The sequence below is a fragment of the Megascapheus bottae genome, chromosome 8 (genome assembly GCF_031878675.1).
Source record: "Megascapheus bottae isolate mThoBot1 chromosome 8, mThoBot2.hap1, whole genome shotgun sequence".
NCBI classification, from domain to species: domain Eukaryota; kingdom Metazoa; phylum Chordata; class Mammalia; order Rodentia; family Geomyidae; genus Megascapheus; species Megascapheus bottae.
In genome coordinates this window covers 29,121,920-29,144,519 of record NC_143516.1, presented here as the reverse complement: position 1 = coordinate 29,144,519, position 22,600 = coordinate 29,121,920, and the positions used below count along the sequence as shown (strand labels likewise).

At 35.1% G+C, this 22,600-nt stretch overlaps 1 protein-coding gene across 1 annotated transcript in view; it reads right to left on the bottom strand.

Moving 5' to 3' along the window:
- Window positions 1–22,600, bottom strand: part of Trdn (triadin) — a 59,731-nt gene that overhangs the window by 26,041 nt on the left and 11,090 nt on the right. Inside the window, exons 2-3 of the mRNA XM_090337752.1 lie at window positions 11,419–11,580; window positions 10,343–10,380 (exon numbers count right to left, since the gene is read on the bottom strand). Coding sequence (XP_090193878.1) covers window positions 10,343–10,380; window positions 11,419–11,580 — 200 coding nt within the window. The remainder of the gene's footprint in view (window positions 1–10,342; window positions 10,381–11,418; window positions 11,581–22,600) is intronic.

Below are 22,600 nucleotides of genomic sequence, written 5' to 3'. Positions count from 1 at the left end.
CAAATATACCAAATAAATTCAGGTATCTGCATTTACTGATACATTATCCATCATCTTGACTAATATTTTTCAACCAAGTGCACTGTTAGCCATGAATAAAATGTGTGAAAATGGCAGTGTTCTTTTCTTTGAAACACCTATTGTTTACATTTATGTAACAAGACTGTGGATATGGTGTGAGGCAGATAACATAGGATAAATTCCTACAGGAATGTTTAACCTCATAAATGTGAAATCCTTAGTGTGTTTATTTGTTTATTTATTGTTTTTGTTGGTCATGAGGCTTGAATTCTGGGACTATGTGCTGTCCCCAAGCTCTTCAGCTCAAGGCCAGTACTCTACCACTTTGATCCATAGCACCACTTTCTCATTTTTTGTTGTTGTTTTATTTTTTGGGGGGGAAGAAATTTTTTGCAACTCTATAACACTTAGGTGAGCTATTTTTCCATTTTAGATTTTATTTTCTTTACCTATAAAGTAAAATATAATTTCCCAAGTGAACATGAACCAGACAGGTGGAAGTGATTTCAAGTAATATCTTTTATTAAATAATTACCAGGGAGTTTTCAGTTACAGATGAAGCTTTGGCTGCAGTTAGGGTTTGTGCATCAAACTTGATGATACACTAGACAAGATCAATGTGCTGTTCATCAGAGCCTTCTCAGGAGATTTAAAACCTATTCCAGAGCTGCAAACCTAATCAATGGGTCTTTCATGCTGAGGAGACAGAGGATCTGCAATTTAGATAAGCTCTCAGATGATTTCAGAGCCACAGTTGGAAGTGGGAATTACTGTCTAGCTCAATGCCTCTCAAATTTTCATGTGCATATGAATCTCCTGGAGATCTTAAAATGCAGATTGTGTCTTAGTGATGGTACGTGTTTGCACGGGCTCCATTTGCAGACAGCCCCCAGCTCATGTCAAGGTTGCTCATCCCTGAGTTGTTTGAGTTGTAAGAATAGAATACTTGTTATTTCTCTTCTCTTTTTTTCCCTTATGGTAACCTCATGTTGTTACTGTATCTGACTTTGCTACCTGGCATATTATATATACGTTTATTTGTTTATTTGAAATAGGAAAGGGAAGGAGGAAAACAAGATGATTAGAAAGGGGAGGGGAAAGGAAACACGGACAAAACATAAGAAAGGGCACCAATGTGTGAGAAGTAATACACCTACTACCTGACAAACGTAACTGTAACCTCTCTATGCATTATCCCGACAATAAAATTTTAAAAATGGATAGAGTACAAATGAAATTCTGGATAAGTAATAATAGTCTTAACATCATGACTCAATCGCAACACGAAGCATGATAGCTCAAAAGGATGCAGATGTCAGTAAATCCAGTGTCTATGTTTTACAGATGGAAGATTGGAAGGTACTGAGGTTAACTGGCTGACCCAGAAAAGGTCACAGGATCTACAGAAGATCCTAACCCAGAACCTCCTCACTCTGTTTGCTGAAGTTTATCTCAATCATGTTTCAAATTTTGATATAATCTGCTGAAGAAAATTATGTATTTAACTTCAGTTTTCTTGAGAATTTTATTATGAATTTTCTATTTGATTTTTTTATGATCATGAAGTAGTTGTACAAAGGAGTTTCAGTCAAACCGGTCAGTTCATGAGTACAATGAATCTTGAACAATATTACTACTTTGATTGAGGAATGTTAATTATGTATACTTCAATGATCCAGCTCAATGTGACATTAGCTTAGTTAGTACTTTGTCATTCATTTTTTTTCTTTTCTTTCTGGATTTTTTTTTTGCCAGTCCTGGGCTGGAGCTCAGGGCCTGAGCACTGGCCTTGGACTTTCTCATGGCTAGAACTCTACCACTTGAGCCTCAGCACCACTACCGGCTTTTTGCTATATATGTGGTACCCAGGAATCAAACCCCGGTGTTCGTTCCTGCTGGGCAAACACTCTACCACTAGGCCAAACTCCCAGCCCTCTTTCTGGATTGTTTATACAGCTCTTTGAACTTAGGATCTTGCCTTACCAGGATTCGGGACAATTTTGCTTTTAGTTATTTATTTTGTTACAGATATGTGTTATTTTTCCCTCCCTCCCCCTTTTCTCTCTCTGTCTATCTCTCTCTCTGTCTCTGTCTCTGTGTGTGTGTGTGTGTGTGCCTGTCTCTCTGTGTGTCTCTCTCTCTTTCTCTCCTTTCCTTCCCTCCCTCTTTTCCCTATCTCTCCTCTCTCTCTCTCTCTCTCTCTCTCTCTCTCTCTCTCTCTCTCTCTCTCTCTCTCTCTCTCTCTCTCTCTCTCTCTCTCTCTTTCCCCCTCATTCTCTCTCTCTTTCTTTTCTCCTACCTAGCAACCATTAGCGCTAGAACTACAGATGTTTCCCACATATTTTGCTTGTTGAGGTGGGTCTTGCTAATTTTTTGTTCATTGTAATTGTTTAATCTGGGATTATAGACACCTGTCACCATGCCCACGCCCTATTTCCCCCTCTCTCTCTGTTTTTTTTACAGTACATTTATGTACAATAGTCATCCTATACAAACAAAAAGTTAGAGGCATTCACTTATTTTCAAGTAGTGTAAAAATATATCAAATACCCTTTTCTATGAATTAGCCTTTGGAGTTGCACTTGCTCTTACCTTGCTTACTATTTAGAAACACATTGTTGAGATTTTAAAAAATGCTCTTATAAGGGGATGACTAATTTGTATGCTTAGTTATATTAAATAGCTTATATACTGAAATAGTTTTATTTAGGTATACCTCACCTATCATTCAACTTATTTAAAATGTGCAATCTAATGTTTTCTGCTTGTTCTCAGAGTTGCAAAAACATCACCACAACCAAACATAGAACATTTTCATCATTCATGAAAGAAATTCCATAAGCATGCATTGTTCACCACCCCAATCTACCTTCTTTCTCCTGCTTCCTCTGTAATTGGTCTACCCTTGAGATTCCAACATCCTGTCTGAGAGGGGAGATTTGAAATTACAAACAATAGTTGTGAGTCTGTCTCACATTTGTGGTACAATCCATACTTGACTTGTAATATTAGTATAATGTTTGAGATTCCCAACTTAGTGACAGAACTGTGGCTGAGGCTACCTCTTTAGTTACCAGGATAGATCCATTAAGCAGTTTCTGACAAATTGCACACTGTAGCTTTTTTGGCCAACTGATTATTTCCAGCAGTGGTATGCTATTTTGTCCAAGTCACTGAAATTCAGCTGAGTGTTTAAACAGAAACATTTTTGAAAAGAGCTGTTCCTTTTCATGGGTCACTAGGTAAAATAACTTTAGCTTCCGGATTTGGGTGACCAGATTTACCAAGAAGAAAGAAAAGCTGCTTGAAGAAGGAAGAGAATGAAACAGGAACACCCAGGCTGAGGTTAAAAAAAAAAACTGAGTACATGATTATACATGCACCTACATCAAGCTGTCCCTGGAGCCAAGTCTGTTTCATATCTTTCTGTTTCTTGGACAAAACAAAGTCTTCTCTCTATGGAACCAGTTTGACTTGGGTTTTGTCCTCATGAGAACAAAATAATTGTAATTAAAGCCATGGTTTGAATTTGATGAATGGAGCTCATCCATCAAATCCTTTATCATCCTACAGATGATGAGATCTTCTTTTGCCTCCAATTCTCCCAGCTTTCTCTGTCTCTGGCTGCCTTCAAGCCTGCCCTCAGCTCCCTCTGGACTCTGTCTCCTAGAGTAGTAGATCCATTGTCTGGGGTGAGAGACAGGGAGCAGTTAGGATAGTAAGTTCTTCTTGTTGTTTGAGAGCAATTATTGAAATTTGGTGTAGACTTATCTAAGGAAGTCTAAGGAGAAATGCAAAGATAAATGTATCTACTTCACACTGTTACTAGACCCTTCCCTAGTAGCCAGCATTCAGAGGCTATGTATTTTTAAAAGTTTAGCTGTCACTTGTCTATTCTTCCTTCTTTATCTAAGCATTCTTATTTTCCAGACACTTAATGTTCAGCCTGATTTAAGCCACAGAAGCTGCCAGTAAAGACAGATACAATGGAAGTTCTGGCATGCAAACATGCTCATCCATCTTACAACCAAGGACATACTGCAGCCCTATGAATGGTCTAATCCTAAAACCTTGAATATTTATGATGCAGAGATTGCCTAGCTCTTCCTCATTCACTCAAACTGCAGGAAACTATTATGGATTTCAATAAAGTAAGCAAAGTACACAATGAGAGAACTAAGTGCAAATTCAGTGAGCGTCTTTTTCCCCCTCTCTTTTAACCTGCGGCATTTAGAGGAATTCAAATGCATGACTGTACAGATAATGTGATTTGTTTGCTCTGAGTAGAGTAGTCCGCTTCTCTCTCATCAGCATGTGTCAAGACACAGAATATCAGGCACGAGGACAGTTCCTCATTCTGACAGACAAGTACCCGGACGCAGAGGATAAAGTGGTTCCCTATGCTGTCCTCAAAGGCAAAAGATAAATCTACAACTTGTGAAAGTAAAACTGAAGGCCACCTTTTCAGGAAACAAAGAAACAAAAAACCTGAGTATTTTGCATATGGGTATAGTTCCATTAATAGTGATTTCCTAACACGTATAAAACCTGGGTTGTATCCCTAAGTACAGCAAAAACCACAGAAAAATTTTGGGCGTGCTAGCTCTGAATCAATACAGTACTGCTATTCTTTTATCACTTTAAAGTTAGATCTCAGGAGAAAGCATTATAAAATACAATTTCTTATTAAGAAATTATCCTTATCTTCTGAAAGTACATATTTGAGAGGACACAGATACTATAATGATTAAATTCTTATAATATACAGACTTACTGTAGATGAAGGTTTAAGTAAGAATAAACTGTAAAAATGAGATAAGAATATCCATTATATTGTACTTAGAAGTTTTAGTAAAAATAGTTTTAAAGCTACATACCTGCTAGAGAATTATACTTTCTATGAATGTTTACCTAATCTGACAAGTCAGGAAAGTTAGTGAAGCATTGAATATTAATATAAAAAATACAAAAAGTGTGTTTTTGTTATAAACCAATATCTTGTTGTTGAAAATACAGAAAATTACAAAGATGTCTACACTTAACAGACATATATATATCTAACTTTTTAAAGCCTACTGAGTTTACTCTCTCTCTCTCCCTTTCTCTCTCTCTGTATGTGTCAGAATATGTATAGCATCAGTGTCATTGGGCATGGCTTTATTATGTCCAGCATGTACTAATAATTTAATATATTAAAAATATTTTATTATCCCAAGATAAACTTATTTCAATATCACCATTAGTCATTATTCATATTTGCATACTCTTTCAATTCAGTATGGATCTGATAACTATATAAAGATTTGCCATCATTATTGCTCACCCTGAAAGGCTAAAATTGCCCTAAGTCAATTGTTTATCTGTTCAGCAAATGGTTCAACATGATCATTTCAAGGCAGTTTACTAAGTAAGTTGTATTTCAATCACTTGTGATTGCTGTGCCTATTCCAAGCTATGCTATGTTAATCAAGATATTAGTAAGGAATAATTATCTTTATTTTCAATGTCACATGAAAGCCACCTTTCAATCATTTATGATTCTCTTACTAGATTTAGGTAAAGTGTTTATTTAAGAAATTTCATATTGTAAATAAAGACATACAAGATCTCTATCACTTTGCACATTGCTCATCATTTAGGAAATATTTGAAAAGCACTGCCTGAAACATAAATTTGCTGATTGAGTTTAACGCCAGAAGTGATCAAATTTAGTATTCTCTAATGCTGACAAAGGAAGAACACACTCTGTGGTAGAATCTGAGGTACTAGTGTTTTGTTCTTATTCACAAACCTAGGGTCATCCAGGATGCAAAATGTTTCTTGATTGCTATAGCCATTTCCAGTCTGCTTTATTTATGTTTCTTAGAAAATTTTGGAAAATTGCATCTCCCTCTCAACACAAAATTGAAAGACAAGATTCAAATTTTAATTGCATGTGAAAGAATTATAAGTGAAGAAATTTAAAGGTTATTGTAAATGTCATTCAAAAACAACATTGCTACATTCCATTAAATTTGGGGTGGGTAAACATCTAATAATAAATACATTGAAAACTTATTGAAATTTTGATACTACCACTTCTGGCCTTTGGTAATTAAATGGAGATAAGATTCTCATGGACTTTCTTGCCCAGGCTGGATTTGAACAATAAACCTCAACTCTGTCTCAGACTCCTGAGTAGCTAGGATTATAGCCATGTGCCACAGGTTCCTGGACAATGATATTTTTCATAATAGTCCCTATTGTGATATGGTGAGTGATAGCCTCTTGCTTAGCAGCTACACAAATGAGACAGAGTCAGAGACCTGTTAGTTTAGCATCATTTCTGGTTGGCATTCTAGAAATTTGAAAATATGTAAACTTCGTCTTTATCTTAGAAGTAAAAATAAAAGTACTATAAATTTGGGTATGTTTTTAGGAAGATAAATTTTAGAAAACATATAGGCATTTGATTCTTTAAAACTATGCATATTTGTATACAACTTAGAGAATTAGTTTAATATATCCATGATCTAAAAGTTGGTGGAGGAATATTGCTCATAGGACCATTCCAGAAAATCAAAATGCCCACCTGTCCGCAGCATAAAAACTGACCCAGAAATGACATTTACAAAATTATTTGATATGCTTAGTTAAAACTTTTAGATAATTACATGATAGAAATATGATATTTTCTAATGGTTCTGTGATTTGGACACTTTAAAGAGAGTTGTTTTATTAAATAATTTATTAACATTGATTTTTATATCATATTTCAAATGACATGTTTAACAAACAAGTATTCAAGAAGGGAATCTCTATATATAATCACTGGCACTTAGATTTTAGAGCATAATTAAAATTAGGCTGAGGGTTTGTATGTCATAGTCACATATTATGGAGAGTTTTGTTGTAGAAATTCATAGTTTAAAAATGACAAGTTGAAAATAAATATTCATAGCAATGAAAAAAACACTAGGTCTATGTAATACCCTAAAGCTATATTTATATATAACAATAGAGTCACAGACTCTATTCATCCATATTAATAACCTGTTTAATAATCAATTCTGTGACCCTGAGTTTAGCTGACTGGACCATTATTCCACATCAAGTTAGACCTGCTATCTTGACCCATAAATAAAAAGTGGCTAGATCTTTTGTTGGATAACAGTAATAACTTGGAAAATAAATCTAAAATTTTAGTTCATTTGAATTAAATGCCTTCAGTACACACAAAAGAGTTGAGTAAAGTATATTCTCACAAGATAAATTAGGTAATATAAAATGACTAAACAGTGAATGCGTATGAATTTAAATGAGTTTTAAAATCACTTACACTGGAGAAAAATGTTCTAAGAGATTAGTATTGTAGATTATAAAGATACATCTTAAACCAAAATTAAATAAGTATAAACCACACAAAATTACATCTGATGAAATAGAATTAATCAATAAAATACTTACCAATAATGATGGTAAAAGTAAAATTTTCTGATGGCAGCATAAGAATTCTACTGTATGTAAATATTTGTGGTTGCTTTTTTTAATATATTATGTGAAGTTACTTCTTTATTCTTTTGTTTTCCCCTATGGTTCATCCTCTATTTTTCTGTATCTGACTTTGGTAACTCATGTATTGTATATACACATTTATTTGTTAATTTGATTTAGGGAATAGAAGGGTGAAAATGAGATCATGAGACAAAGGACAGGTTAAGGAGGAAGAGTGGAAAAACATCATAGGGTAACAATAGTCAAAAACTTAAAAATTCACTACCTTAAAAATGTAACTTATATTAAGGAAAAGAAGAGAAGAAAAAGTAAAAAAATGTAACTGTAACCCCTCTATACGTTGCCCTGACAATAAATTTTTAAGTTAAATTTTAAAGCAGACTTTGTATGAAAAATATTTTACAAACTATTACATGACTTAAAATTCACGTTGACTATCACTGTAGAAAATATGCTTAGATGTAAAAATAATGCTTGCAATGAAACATATATCCTTAATGACCTTTCAACTAATATTAATAATTATTTAGCTTGTATACATACATAAGAAATTTCCTTAAATCTCTTTTCTTGTAGCTTTTTAAATAATATTGTTTAAAAGACATGATCAAATGATTTTAACTCAATTCTGTTCCTAGTTTTGGTTATGAAACTCATCAAGACATTTGGAATGCGTGGTGTTCAACTATGATTGTTTTGACTGAGGATCCTCATGTCAGAATGCTAACATTAATATATATTTACATATATACAAATATATCCTGAAAACTATTGAATATATTTGTTTTATGGTTCTTTGATAGATTAATGCAATTTTTTGCATCTTTGTAGGATTTCAAATTATCTTAAACATTACATTACATAAGTGCTAATTTTTTTAAAAATGAAATAAAATTCAAATAAGGAAAATATTATTTATTAAACGGTGGATGTCATTTTATGGGGAATATGACTTTACGATACTCTGAGTATTCAAGTCATGAATGAGAAAATTTCCATTTATCTCTGTCATCCTCTTCTACTTCCAACTGAAGTACACATAATCATGAGCCGTTATTTCACAGCAAGGACTAGTAAGTTTTAAGCACGTTAGCTTAAAGTTCTAATCACTATCCACTGGAAGTAAACCATAAAAACTTATTTATATTCTATATGTTTAGACAAATTTAATGCCTTTGAGATCTTGGTGGCCTCATTAGTATAAATCCTTGGGGTCTCATCATGATTTCCTGGAACAGGAAGCACTTTCTTTCTTCTCATAATGCTTCATATACATATTCACTTAATGGTGTTCTTATGTGTACCTCACTAATTCAACTCTTTTCTGCTGCACTTTTTATTTATTTATTAATTTTTTTGCCAGTCTTCCCAGTGCCAGCACTGTCTGTGAGCTTTTTCACGACTAGCACTCCACCACTGGAGCCACAGTACTATTTCTGGCTTTTTCTAAGTATGTAGTACCAAGGAAATGAACCCAGGGCTTCACACAAGCTCTCTAGGCAAGCACTCTATCACTAGGCCACACTCCCAGCCATACCTTAAGGTGGACCCCTTTCTCCTAAGGTGCATTGTTTTCCACTTTTGGATCAAGTAGACCACACTAAATCACTGAAGACTTTAGGAGGTCTTCCTGCAAGGAATTCCACCACACCACATCCAAGCCCACCCCTCACTCAGGAAACGCCTCTCCTGGGGAATAACACATGACTGGCTATGAAATGCTGTGTCTGTAATTATGCCCCACAATACCAGGTATTGTGTACCATCAATATCACCTGCAGTGCAAAATAATACTGACAATAAAAGAAAAAACAGAAATAAGAAAGGAAGGTAAACTCTATAAATCATGACAAGGTGTGAGCAAAGCTAATGAACATCTTCTTTTTTCTGTTCTATTTCCACAGTCCCATAACCTTGCTTTCTTTTGTATAATCCCTGCTGTCACTGCCCTGGGTATAGATGGATGTGCACTGTCTACTGAGGAAGGAATCTGATAAATAATCGACAGAAAAATAGTAGGGTCTGCTTCATCAGAAGATACTGAGTATAAAACTTGATGCTGTTAGCATTATTCACCATAGCAAAGATATGGAACCAACCCAGATGTCCCTCAGTTGATGAGTGGATCAACAAGATGTGGTATTTGTACACAATGGAATTCTATGCAGCTGTCAGAAAAAACGACATCGCCCCATTTGTTAGGAAATGGAAAGACTTAGAAAAAATCATATTAAGTGAAGTAAGCCAGACTCAAAGGAACTTAGGCTCAATGGTTTCCCTCATTCATCATAACCTGTAGAAACCTTGGGCTCTACTAGCAGAGATCTGCAATAGAGCAAAAACTTGATACATAAGGCCATATAATATGAAGCTAATTGAATGGACCTCTAGGATATTGAAACAAAAGCCATATAATGAATGATTGCTGTTCTTAATGTGCTATGTTATCTCATCTGTTTTGCTGTTCCTTTGTTATCTCATATTGACACAATATCTCACTTTGTTATCTGATATATTGGATACATTTGTATTTGGTTACTTGAAATTGGACAGGGAAGAGGGGGAAAACCAAGAGGGGGGTGGGGGGGAGGGTAATGGGACCAAGACATGTGGAAGGGTATCAATGTATGTGAATTAATGCACCTTCTATCTGGCAAATATCATGTTACCCTTTTATTAAATACAATAAAAAAACTTGATGCTGTTATTAAATAAAACTTCTGTAATTAAAAATAAAATTAAAGCAACAAAACAAGTTAAATATATTGAATCATGCTGAAAATCAGTTATTACAAGGAAAAGAAATATTTTTAAAGGTGAAAACAACCAACCTTTTTTTTTTCAAAGGAGTCTCTTCTATTTCTCCTAAATGAAGTAAAAAGCATTAAATTGGAAAAGCTTCTTGGCATGGGATAATATAGCTATTTGTGCATTTTCTTTCAATCGCTCTTAAAAATCACCTTCTCTGACAGTCATAGTTCTTTTATTTTGCTTCCCAAATTCTGAACTATTAACTTTGTTTATGTACATTTATTTCAGGTAGCTTTATTTCTGTGAGTTCAATAAAATTATGGCAGTGGTCCAAATTATACATTATCGATCACATATCATAATAATTTCAATTCCTTATCAAGACTTGTCATGGGGCTAAACCAAATGTAAATTCAGGCAAAATAATAGAAGTGGCCTCTTACTATAAGAGCTACTCTGTTAGCCAAGTCTGAATACATAATTTCTGGTGACTAAAATTGACCCTAAAATATGGCATTTAACCAAAAGAATCACTGTGCTTTTTCCTTTCAATATCCATTCAGTGAAAGCTTATATATTAGTTTACTTTCTCTTTTCCTTTTATTCATTAATATATAATGGGAGAGCTGAATAATTATTGTGACATTTAGAATGGGTCCTTCCAGTCTATACTTCCATTAGGTTCAATAAATTGACTGCTTAAATTTTGCCCTTAATTAGATAGTTTCCTGCTGTTTGCAGTGAAAAAAGCTTAGGTTATAAAGAATGTATGTTTCTAGTTTCAGTATTTTTATTTCAATCTTCCTGGAGATAAACTTTAAAATAGTCACAATATTTTCTCAGAGAAATATAGAAATATGAGTGTCTATTATGGTCTTGTAGGTATGTATAATAAGATTCTTTGTACTAATGCTACCATAATAGTAGCATCAGATTTTGACATTTTTGCCATAATGGCATATAAATTATGACATGAAAACCAAGTAGAGATCAATTTAGTCTATTTGGAAGTCTACTAAAATACTTTAGCATTCAGAAATATATTGATTCATTCTTATCTAAATGTTCCTTTGGCTAAAGCCTAAGCAAATCGCTATCACGTATATCTACTACTGGTCCTAACAGCGCGACATGACTCCATATCCCCAGTACCTTTATCAATGTCCTCATCCCCATCTTCATCTTCGTCTTCAGCCTCAGATGAGATGATGTCAGACAACAAAGAAAAGAAGCCATAGACCCAGTCTGTGGTTTCCTCCACAGCGTCATGTACAAGTTTGAGAGGATCTGACCCGATCCTGGCAATGGAGCTTGCTGAAAGTAATGAACAAAACAGAAGGTTCACAGTCATTCCAAACGAAGCTAAGAAAATCTGGTTTCTATTTTTCATATTTTTTCTTTTGACACAACGAATATATCGATTTCTAAAATCTAAATACATATTGGTTATAATATTAGCATCAAAATAGAAAATGCTATGCTGTAATAGTCTCAATTACAAATAGAAATTATAGCTCTTGTCTGTAATCCTAAACACTCAGGAGGTTGAGATCTGAGCAGAAAAATTCAAAGCTAACCTTGGTGTGAAAGTCTATGAGATTGGGGCCGGGAGTTTGGCCTAGTGGTTAAAGTGCTTGCCTAGCACGCATGAAGACCCGGGTTCGATTCCTCGGTACCCCACATACATAGCAAAAAGCCAGAAGTGGTGCTGAGGCTCAAGTGGTAGAGCTCTAGCCTTGAGAAAGTCCAAGGACAAGTAGAACTTTGACTTAAATAAGAGAACACTAGCTTTAACTAAAAAGTACTCAGGCACAGCTTCCAGACTGTGTGTTCAAGCCCCAGGACTGGCACAGTTCTATCCATTAACTAAAATGTTCGTGACTAAATAAATACTCATTGTTCTATTTATTAAAATTGAAGTTATACAATGAAAAACATATACTTTGTAAGGCAGTGATTATGTCAAGTGCAAGCTTCATTCAATTAGATTTATCTTTATTACACATATTAGTATCATAATTTTTTAAATCTGTAAATCTTTAGCAATAACAAGAAATCTTTTTATTGCATCTTCCAACATTTTTAAAGCATGGAAAATGAGAGATCAAATACTAAAATTGAAGCGAATAGAAAGGTAAGGGATTTTCAAAGATAGTTTTTCTAAATTTTTGGAAATCACTTTGAAAATGTAAGAATATGCTTTAAGATCTGATTGAAGAGATGATCTAAAAAGTTAGTATTATAAAATTTACCTGATTTTCATCAACATGTAATTCAATTTTAGAGCTGTGCTTTTCAAACTTAAAAAATGCTTTAGATTTGTAGAGAATCTATCATTTTCCAGCGACCCAAATTATAAGTGTATTATATCATCTAAAGGTTAAGCATTCCAAAATAAAGCTTTTATTCTGATTGAGATAGGAAGTCATTGAAAGGGTGAGCAGATGAATAAAATGCTTAAACATAAGAAGCCTTTTATTTCCTGTGGAAGATTTAAATGATGACAGGTTAGAAACAGACAATGAGCAGCCAAGTAGAATAATTTGGAGGAAAGATGATGGCAATTTTTGCTAGTCTAGTAATCGCATATGATATGAGATGTGGTCAGGTTCTGAATGTAATTCCATGGATTTAATTAACAGTATATGCTTTTAGTTTGGCTCTGGGAAGTGAGAAACTTCAATATTTTTGGTAGGAGAATGAAAGGATAGAAAATAGAAGAGGCCAAGAAAACAAAAACAAAAAACAAAGCTACCTCATTTTCCTTTATTGGGAGGAAGGATAAAGTAGAAAAGTAGTCAAGTTTTAAACTTCCCAAAGTTGCCGTGCCTCTAAGGCAACTACATACAAATATGTGTAAATAAATAAAATATATATTTATAAATTCCAATTGAAGCTGAGTGCTAGTGGCACACACCTGTAATCCTAGCTACTCAGGAGGCTGAGATCTGAGGTTCAAAGCCAGCCTGGGCACAAAAGGATCTGAGACTCTTATCTCCAGTTAACCCCTAGAAAACAAAAAGTGCGGCTTGGCTCATGGGTAGGGCAGTAGCCTTGAGCTGAAGAGCTTAGGGACAGTGCCCAGGCTGAGTTCAAGCACCATGACCCACCCAAAAAATTCCAGTTGAAATTAGACACACAGTTTAACAGCATCAACAAAAGATATCAAAATGAGAGGTGGGAATGAGGTTTGAGGCTAATATGGAAAAAAGGGTACTGAAGCCTTCTCTTTTAAAAACAAGCCAGGTATAGAGGTCCATGCATGCTATCCCAAGTATATCGGAGGCACAGATAGGAGAATCATAGCCCAGCTTGGCCCAGACAAAAGTGCAAAACTCTATACGAAACATTCAAATTACATAAAAGAGGGCTTAGGTGATAGAGTGCTTGCCTAGCAAACGTGAACTCTTGAATTCAAATCCTAGTGTTACATAAACAAAAAAAGTAAATAAATATCAACAAATCAAAGTTCTACCTCAAGCGAGGAGCTTGAGAATTTAACAAGGTTGGAAACCTATGCATGACATTACATCAAAAAGAATGGGAACCCAGGAAAAATTCACAATTTAAAAGCGAACAGACAGATAATGGGAAGAAAACAGCAATAGATTCGGAGAAGGAACTATAAGAGAGTGTTCAAAAGTGAGCAATAGAAAGAAAATAGATTTAGGGTGATCAAGTGGTCAACAGCACTGATAAGTTTAAGAACTTGACAACTGATTAATGATCCTTTTGGATAGAATGTGACTGATGTCATTGGTGACCTTAGGAGCAAATAAGAAAGTTGAGTCACATTTGAATAGGGACTTGGAGCTCAGTTTTTTTTTTTTTACTTTAAACTGTTTTTGCATTATTAAAATGGAAAGAATTATCATTGGCTTTGACTAGGAAAAATGAGTCAAATGAGTCAAGTATTCTTTTTTTCCCCCAGGCCTGGGGCTTGAGGCTTGAACTCAGGGCCCTGGGCATTCTATTTGGACACTTTTTATTCAAGGCTAGAACTCTGCCATTTGAACCACAGAACCACTTCTGGCTTTTTCTGTGTATGTGGTACACAAAGAGTCAAACTCAGGACTTGATGTATGCTAGGCAAGCACTCTACGGTTAGGCTACACTCACAATCCTAGTCAAGTATTGTTAAGGAAATTTGTAAATTTCTGTTCTATTTTGTGGGGTTGGAGAACAATACAGATGAGCAGTGATCCCACATGACAAGATAGTTATTTCTTGGAATCCTGTCCCTGTGATTACTGGTAATATACCTTCATGTCCTCTATCTTAATTTATTGCATTCCAGAGAGTTTTATGAGAATGTGAAAAAATAGTAATTTGAATATAGAGATTAAACCTTAGAGAAAGGGCATGAATTGTTAATTGACGTTGAGACCTCTGAATTCTATGGAAGAATCGTGATTGTGCGGGTGCCATTAAAGGCTTTATATCACTATGTTATTTCTAGTACATGTGCACTAGAAACAGAATTTTTATGATTAAAGTAGAGGAGAATATTTCCTTGTTCCTGGTCTTTTAAAAGTGTTAAGTGAGGAAGTTCACAATAAAATCCTACTAAATAGCTGCCATTTTATCATCCTCATGCTTAAAGGCTATGTGAGAACTTAGCTGCTCCAGGTACATGGTATGTTCAAATCAGAATATTTTCAGAAAGGCAAAGTTTCTAGCATGTGACTACCTTCTAATTTTCAGTCGTGAGGAAAACTTCTTCAGACATCATCTCCAAACCATATCAATGGAGAAAATAAACAATGCAACTAAAACTTTCATCTAGTTCTTTTTTTCAATGTTTACCACTACCGCTGGAACTTAGGGTTTTATATTCTCTCTTCTCTTTCCTCCCATATCTTTTCTTCTTTCCTGTTTTCTATTTTTATTCTAAACTAACTGTAAAGCCAGAAACTAGAATAAGAAGAAGATAAATCCAAGGTAGGCAAAAATTCAAAATATGTGGACCCACACTTCTATTTTTAAATATTTTAGTAGAAAGATCTATTTAAATCTTTCTTGTGTTACACATTTATAATGGATTATTACTAGAATTGTATGCTCTCCCATTTTTTTCTTAAAATCACACAGAAAGAAACCACATAGTTGTAATATGCTTTCTGCTTCAGAAAAGCATTAGGCCGTTTGGTATTTTTCCTGTATCCACAATAGTGACCATTTCTTGAACTAAAACGAGCTTTTCCAATAAAGAGCCTCATTTCTTTTTTAAAATTTAATTTTATTGGAAAGGTAATGCGCATAGGAGTTACACTTATGTAAGTAAGGTAATGAGTACATTTCTTGTCAAACGTTGTTCACACAGTCCATAAAAAAGCACACTTATTTCCATATCTTGGAGCTCATTTCAATTAGCATCAATTTTTCAAATTATATTTTATTGCTGTGTGATGTATAGAGGGGTGACACATATTCATCAGGTAGTGGGTACATTATTTCTTGAACATTAATACCCTTTCCCATGTTTTTCTCTCACTTTCACTCCCATCCCTTCCCAATGCTTCTTTTCCCCTTCCATTCCCTATTTCAAATAAACACATAAATGTATATACAATATACCAAGTACCAAAGTCATGTACACAAACAACATGACGTCAACCATAAGGGGAAAAACAAATAAAAGAAATAACTTCACACAGTACATGGAAAATAAAACAAAGAAAAACCTCTTGTATCCATATCTTAGAATTCATTTCGATTAGCATCATTTTATATGGCCATAAGCACATAGACATTGAGCTGCTGTGATTCACTGCTACGACTATCCTAGATGTGAACTAATTATTAAAAATGAGGGACACCATGGAGCCTATGTTTCTTTGGGTATGACTTGCTTCACTTAATATGAATTTTTTCTCAAGCCTTCCCATTTCCTTAGGATTGGGGCAATGTTATTCTTTCTAATGGAAGCACAGTTGTGATATATATATATATATAATATAACTTCTTGATCCATTAATTTACTGAAGGGTATCTGGGTTGGTTCCATAAAGGATGTAGCTAGCAAGATAAATAGAAAGCCCAATGATTGGGAGAAAATCTTCACTAGGTATATATAACAGACAATGGCCTCATATAAAAAAAATATACCTAGAGCTCAAAAATATTAAACAAACCGATAATAAATCCTCAAAGAAACAATCACCCCATTAATAGGTAGGCTAAAGACTTAAAAAAAGACTATACTGAAAAATAAGAAAAAAGAATGGACAATAAGGCCAGGAGTGTGGCCTAGCAGTAGAGAGCTTGCACTAAGCCCTGGGTTCGAGTTTTTGGTACAACATATACAGAAAAAGCTGGAAATGGTGTTATGGTTCAAATGGTAGAGCACTAGCCTTGAGAATACCCAAAGACAGTGCTCAGGCCCTGAATTCAAGCTCCAGGACTAGCAAGAAGAAGGAGCAGAGGGGGGGAAGGAGGAGGAGGAGGAAGAAGAGGAGGAGGAGGAGGAGGAGGGGGAGGAGAAAAGGAAAAAAAAGAATGGCCAATGTTCACATGAAGAAATTTTCAATATCTCTGTCCAACACAGAAATGCAAAGCAAAACTACAATGAGAGGAAGGGAGAGAGGACAAAAGGAGAGATGAAAGAAACAAAGAGAGAGAGAAAGACGTGAGTAAAAGGAAGGGAGAATAAAGGAAGGGAGAAAAAGAGGAAAGGAGAAGGAGAAGACACGGAAGGGAGAAACAGAAGAAAGTAAAGAGAAGTGAGGGAGAGATGGATAGAGGCAGGAAAGAGATAGAAAAGGAAGGGAGGAGAAAGGAAGAGGAGGATAGAAGAAGGTCAAAAATTTACATTCACTTTCGTTCACATCTTGACCAGAGAAACAGAATATTTGGGAATGACAGCTAAGAATGCCATATTGCTTGGATTTCATTCTATGCAATTGACAAAGTTTCAGTAGTTTATATTTCTGAATGTGATGTTAGGGGCTGAGGGTGAGGAGGAGAAACAACGGGTTGGGTGAGTGGATTAGAGGGAGCAAAGCCATTACACCCTACCCGAGAGATGAACTGAAACTTGAGGATAAACTGTAACCTCTTTCTGTTTCATGACCTTCAAGGATGAACTTTCAGCATCAGTGGTTACTTGTTCAGGAGAAGCTATTGCCCTCATGTGTAGAGTAAAACAGGCACCTGACCCCGGAGTGGGAGAAGTCAATGGAAAGATTTGGAAAGAGCTGGCGTTTTGCAGTCCCAGCAGCTGTGTTAGCCAAGCATAACACAAGATTGCGGTGGTTCATGGCAGACCACTGTGTGGCTCCTGGCAGTGACCTGCCATGGACACAAAGTGCCTGTCCCCGCTTGCCCTCGGCTCCCAGACCGGGCCCACAGTGACTCCTCTTGCTCGATTTAATCCAGAACAAGACAAGAAATTCTGAAACATAGCTAAAAATCATATGAATCCACCAAACCTTGTTTCAATTAGCTTCAACATTAGGCTATCTCTACTTGTTTTTTGCCTTCTTTTCAACTTTCCATTTCTTTTTTTTTTTTGCAAGTTTTTCTAACCATTAAACATGGGTTCTAGATAGATATATTCCAGTTATCATTATAATAATTATTATTATCGGGGTGATGTATAGAGGGGTTACAGTTACATTCATAAGGTAAAAAGTACATTACTTTTTTTTCCATAACTTTACCGCAATTTTACTGTTAGCTATGACCATCATGTTCACAGAAGCCATGAGTACATTACTTTTGAACACGGTTACCCTTCCTATGTTTTCCTCCCTGTTTCCCCCACCTTCTCCCAAGTGGTAAAGATCATTTCCAACATATTGTCTTGTGACTATCACTGTTACACCAATTCATCCTTCCTTATGATTGTTGTTTTTATGTACTATGTGAGATTATCTCTTTACTCTTCTCCCCCACCTTATGGTTTATCCCCTGTTGTTGCTGTATCTGACTTTGGTACCTGTGGCATTGTATACATATTATTTGTTTATTTGAGTCAGGGAAGGGAAGGAGAAAAACAGGATGATATGATGATGACAGATCCATGCATTTTTAATTCAAGATCATTAAATATACCACATTGCATATGTATTCCCCAGACATCTTCAATAGTTCCTAACTTGAAGCTTACACACACACATACACACACACACACACACACACACACACACACCATGCACATACATGCAAATGCACACTCAAACCCAAAACAAATTTTGTTTCCTTCTTAAGCCGAACATTAACCAAAATCCTGTTCTTTCTTAAGAAATATTCTGAGATTAAAGACAGCAAGAAGTGCTTGTTGGCTTGAATATCATAGCTTCTAAACTTTTTGAATAGGCAAACCCAGAAAATTCCCCATAACTATATGTTTTTACTCTTCCAATTTGTAAATACAGGATTCCATTTCCTCTTCTATACTTTTATGCTTACATCTGTTTAATCTGACACTGAAAATCTTGATTCCTAGTGGTAATTTAATGTCTATTTTTACCAAATAATAAAAACAAATAATAGAGTGAAGAAATTTCTCAGTTCATGTCTTTTTAGTTCTTGAGCTGTGTCATCCTGTGGATAGAACTGAGTTTTACCAAGCATTTTTGAGTAAGTCATTTATGTCATTTGTAGTTAAGCTAATACAGAATTAATTCAATTGCTTTCCATATAATTTAAACTTTTATTTCTTATTTTCTGACTTTCTTAAAACTACAAACATATTAACATTAAAACTACCTCCAGGACATAGAAACAAAAGCCATATAATGAGTGATTGTTGTCCTTAATGTACTATGTTATCTCTCATCTCTTTTGCTGTCCTTTGGTTATTTCATATTGTTACAGCATTTTACCTTGTTATCTGATACATTGCATGTATGTTTATCTGGTTATTTGAAATAGGATAGGGAAGGGGGAAAACAAGATGAGGGCTGGGTGTGGGGGGAGGGAAATCATGAGAAATGGTATCAATGTTTGTGAATTAATGCACCTTCTATCTGTTGAATATGATTTACCCCTTCTATTAATTACAATAAAAATATATAAAAAACACATGAGTGGGTGTGACAGTGTTCACAAAGAGATGCACTCAATCTCCTGACTTATGGAACTATAACCATTGTGTACATCATCTTTACAATAACAGTTCAAAAAACCATTTGGGTCCTTATTAAAATAAATTTTGCTCTTATCCCATCCCTTTCTGTGCTGTTCTCTTCCAGTTTTCAGTTGGTTCACTTGGTTACTTTTTGGTTTACATTTCCATTATTTTACAAACATATTCCTATTTAATATTACACACCTGAATTTGTAAATAGAGTATAATAAATTAGTATTTGCAGTTTACAGCAACCTTAGTTTAGAATGAGAGCTGAGCAAAATATTGCAGGACTGTATTTGACTACTTCATGAAAATGTTGGGTAACATTAGAAGTAGAGTAAGAAATGCATGGAGTGCATGAGTCAGAGATGTTGAACAAGTAGTGTGGGCCTTTTCACTCACTGAATTTTCAAGGGTGCTGGGGATAGGAAAAAGCACAGAAGGAATTCAATGTTCTTACTTTACAAAATGGATGCAGAGAGTTAAATACTGCATGATTCAACTTAGAAGTGGTTGCTGCATTTGTCAAACTTATAGAATCAGAGTGGAACAGTGGTAGCCAGTAGCTGGAGAGAAGGAAAAATCGGGAGTTTTCATCAATTGGAAAAGGCTTTATTTAAGCAAGGTGAATGTATTTCAGAGACTTGTCATGCAACGTTGAGCTTATAATCAGTAATTCTGCTATCCTTCAAAATTTGTGAAGAGAGTAGATTTCATACTATTTTTTCTGTTTCTTTTATATTACAAAAATTAGTTTTTTCAAGTCTGTGGGGTCAAGGAAAAGATTGAAATATAGGAAAACATGACTAGCAAAATATATAATTAGCATAGACAGGACCTTTAGTTTGAAGCGTCAATGAATACCGGCACATAATTAGAAAAATTAGGAAGATTGGAGTAAGCAAACTTCTAGGAAAGGAGATTAACTAAGAAAATACATGCGAATGAACTACATTTTCCTTTAAAATAAAAATAACTTCTGATTTGCATAAAACAGATATTCTCCAAATTTGCCTCACATATTTAATTATTTAAAGTTATTTGCTACCTGTATCCTTTAAGTCTTCATGCCTTCTACTGGAGGATGGGTTCTAATACCGTAGCCATACAGTTAAAGAAGCAGGCTAAATGTTGGGCTGTGGCAGCTTGCTTTTATCACACATGTCTCATTTAGGGAACAGAAGCCACCACAATGAAAACATGATAGGTGACATTTTCTGGTGGAGGTAAGCAACTGATAATGCACAAAAAAAAGTGAGTTCAAGGATTTTAAGAAGAATACAGTAGTTAAGAACTATAATATGACAATTTTTCCCAAGAAAAATATACTAAAAAGTGTGCATTGATTAAGGATAGATTTCAGTGGAAGAAAGGAATAAGTAGGTCATGTAATATGATAGTAAAATGTATCATTGAAGCAGGACAGGAAAGAAAAATGCTTTGGATAAAAAGGGATATAGGGAAATAAGAAAGATTTACTTCATTTTTCAAGTTAGAAAACAAATAAGCATATTAAAGAGAATGAGAGAATGAGTAGAGATTTTGAAGACATTTACAGAATGTCTTGTAGTTCTTTTTTAATATATTTTTATTGTAATTAATAAAAGGCTTACATGATATTTGCCAGATAAAAGGTGCATTAATTCACATACATTGATACCCTTTCAGATGTCTTAGTCCCCATTACCCGCCTCCTCACCCCCCCCCATCTTGGTTTTCACCCCTTCCCTATCCAATTTCAAATAATCAAATACAAATATATCCAATACATCAGATAACAAAATGAGATACTGTAACAATATGATATAAGCAAGGGACAGAAAAAGAGATGAGAGACAACACAGTACATTAAAGACAACAGTCATTCATTATATGGCTTTTATTTCAATATCCTGGAGGTCCTTTCAATTAGCTTCATACTATATGGCCGTATGTATCAAGGTTTTGCTCAATTGCAAATCTCTGCTAGTAGAGCCCAAGGTTTCTACTGATTATGACAAATGAGGGAAACCATTGAGTCTAAGTTCCTTTGAGTCTGGCATACTTCATTTAATATGATTTTTTTCTAAGTCTTCCCATTTCCTAACAAATGGGGTGATGTCGTTTTTTTCTGACAGCAGCATAGATTTCCATTGTGTACAAATACCACATCTTGTTGATCCACTCATCAACTGAGGGGCATCTGGGTTGGTTCCATATCTTTGCTATGGTGAATAATGCTGCAATGAATATTGTTGTGCTAGTGGATTTAATATGCCCTAGTTTCTGGATGGTTGGGTAAATGCCAAGTAGTGGAATTGCTGGGTCATAGGGGAGCTCTATGTTTAGCCTTTTGAGGAACTGCCATACTGCTTTCCATAGTGGTTGAAGGAGTTTGCACTCCCACCAACAGTGAAGTAGTGATCCCTCCTGGCCACATCCCCTCCAGCATCTGTTGTTATTAGTTTTCCTGATCCTGGCCATTCTAACTGGAGTGAGGTGGAATCTTAGAGTTGTTTTGATTTGCATTTCTTTTATGACCAGAGATGTTGAGCATTTCTTCATGTGTCTATAGGCCATTTTTGTTTCTTCTTCAGAGAAGACTCTCTTTAAGTCTTTGGCCCATCTTTTAATGGGATGGTTGTTACTTTGAGATTAGTTTTGGAGTGATTCAATTTTTTGAGCTGTTGATATATTTTAGATATGAGGCCTTTGTCCTTTGTTTGGTTGGTGAAGATCTTCTCCCATTCTGTAGGCTTCCTAATTAATTTACTAGCTATGTCCTTTGCCATACAAAAGCTCTGCAGTTTAATGCAGTCCCACTTATCCAGCCTTTCTCTGAGTTGTGATTCTTGGTCCTTATTAAGAAAGTTTCGATCTGTGCCAAGGAGGCCTAGTGTATCTCCTATTCCTTCTTGTAAAGTTTTCAGTGTGTCAGCTTTTACCTCCAGGTCTTTGATCCATTTGGAGTTAATTCTAGTGCAGGGTGACAAAGAAGGATCCAACTTTAGTTTTCTACAGGTGCTTAACTAGTTCTGCCAGCACAACTTGTTGAAGAGGCTATCTTTCTTCCATTGTATTTTTTTGGCTCCCTTGTCAAAGATTAGGTGGCCATAGGTTTGTCGTTTAATATCTGGGTCCTCAGTTATATTCCATTGGTCTTCAGGCCAGTTCTTGTGCCAGTATCAAGCTGTTTTGATAATTATAGCTCTGTAATAGAGTCTAAAGTTTGGTATTGAAATTTCTCCAGCGCTGTTCTTTCTGCTAAGAAGTGTTTTT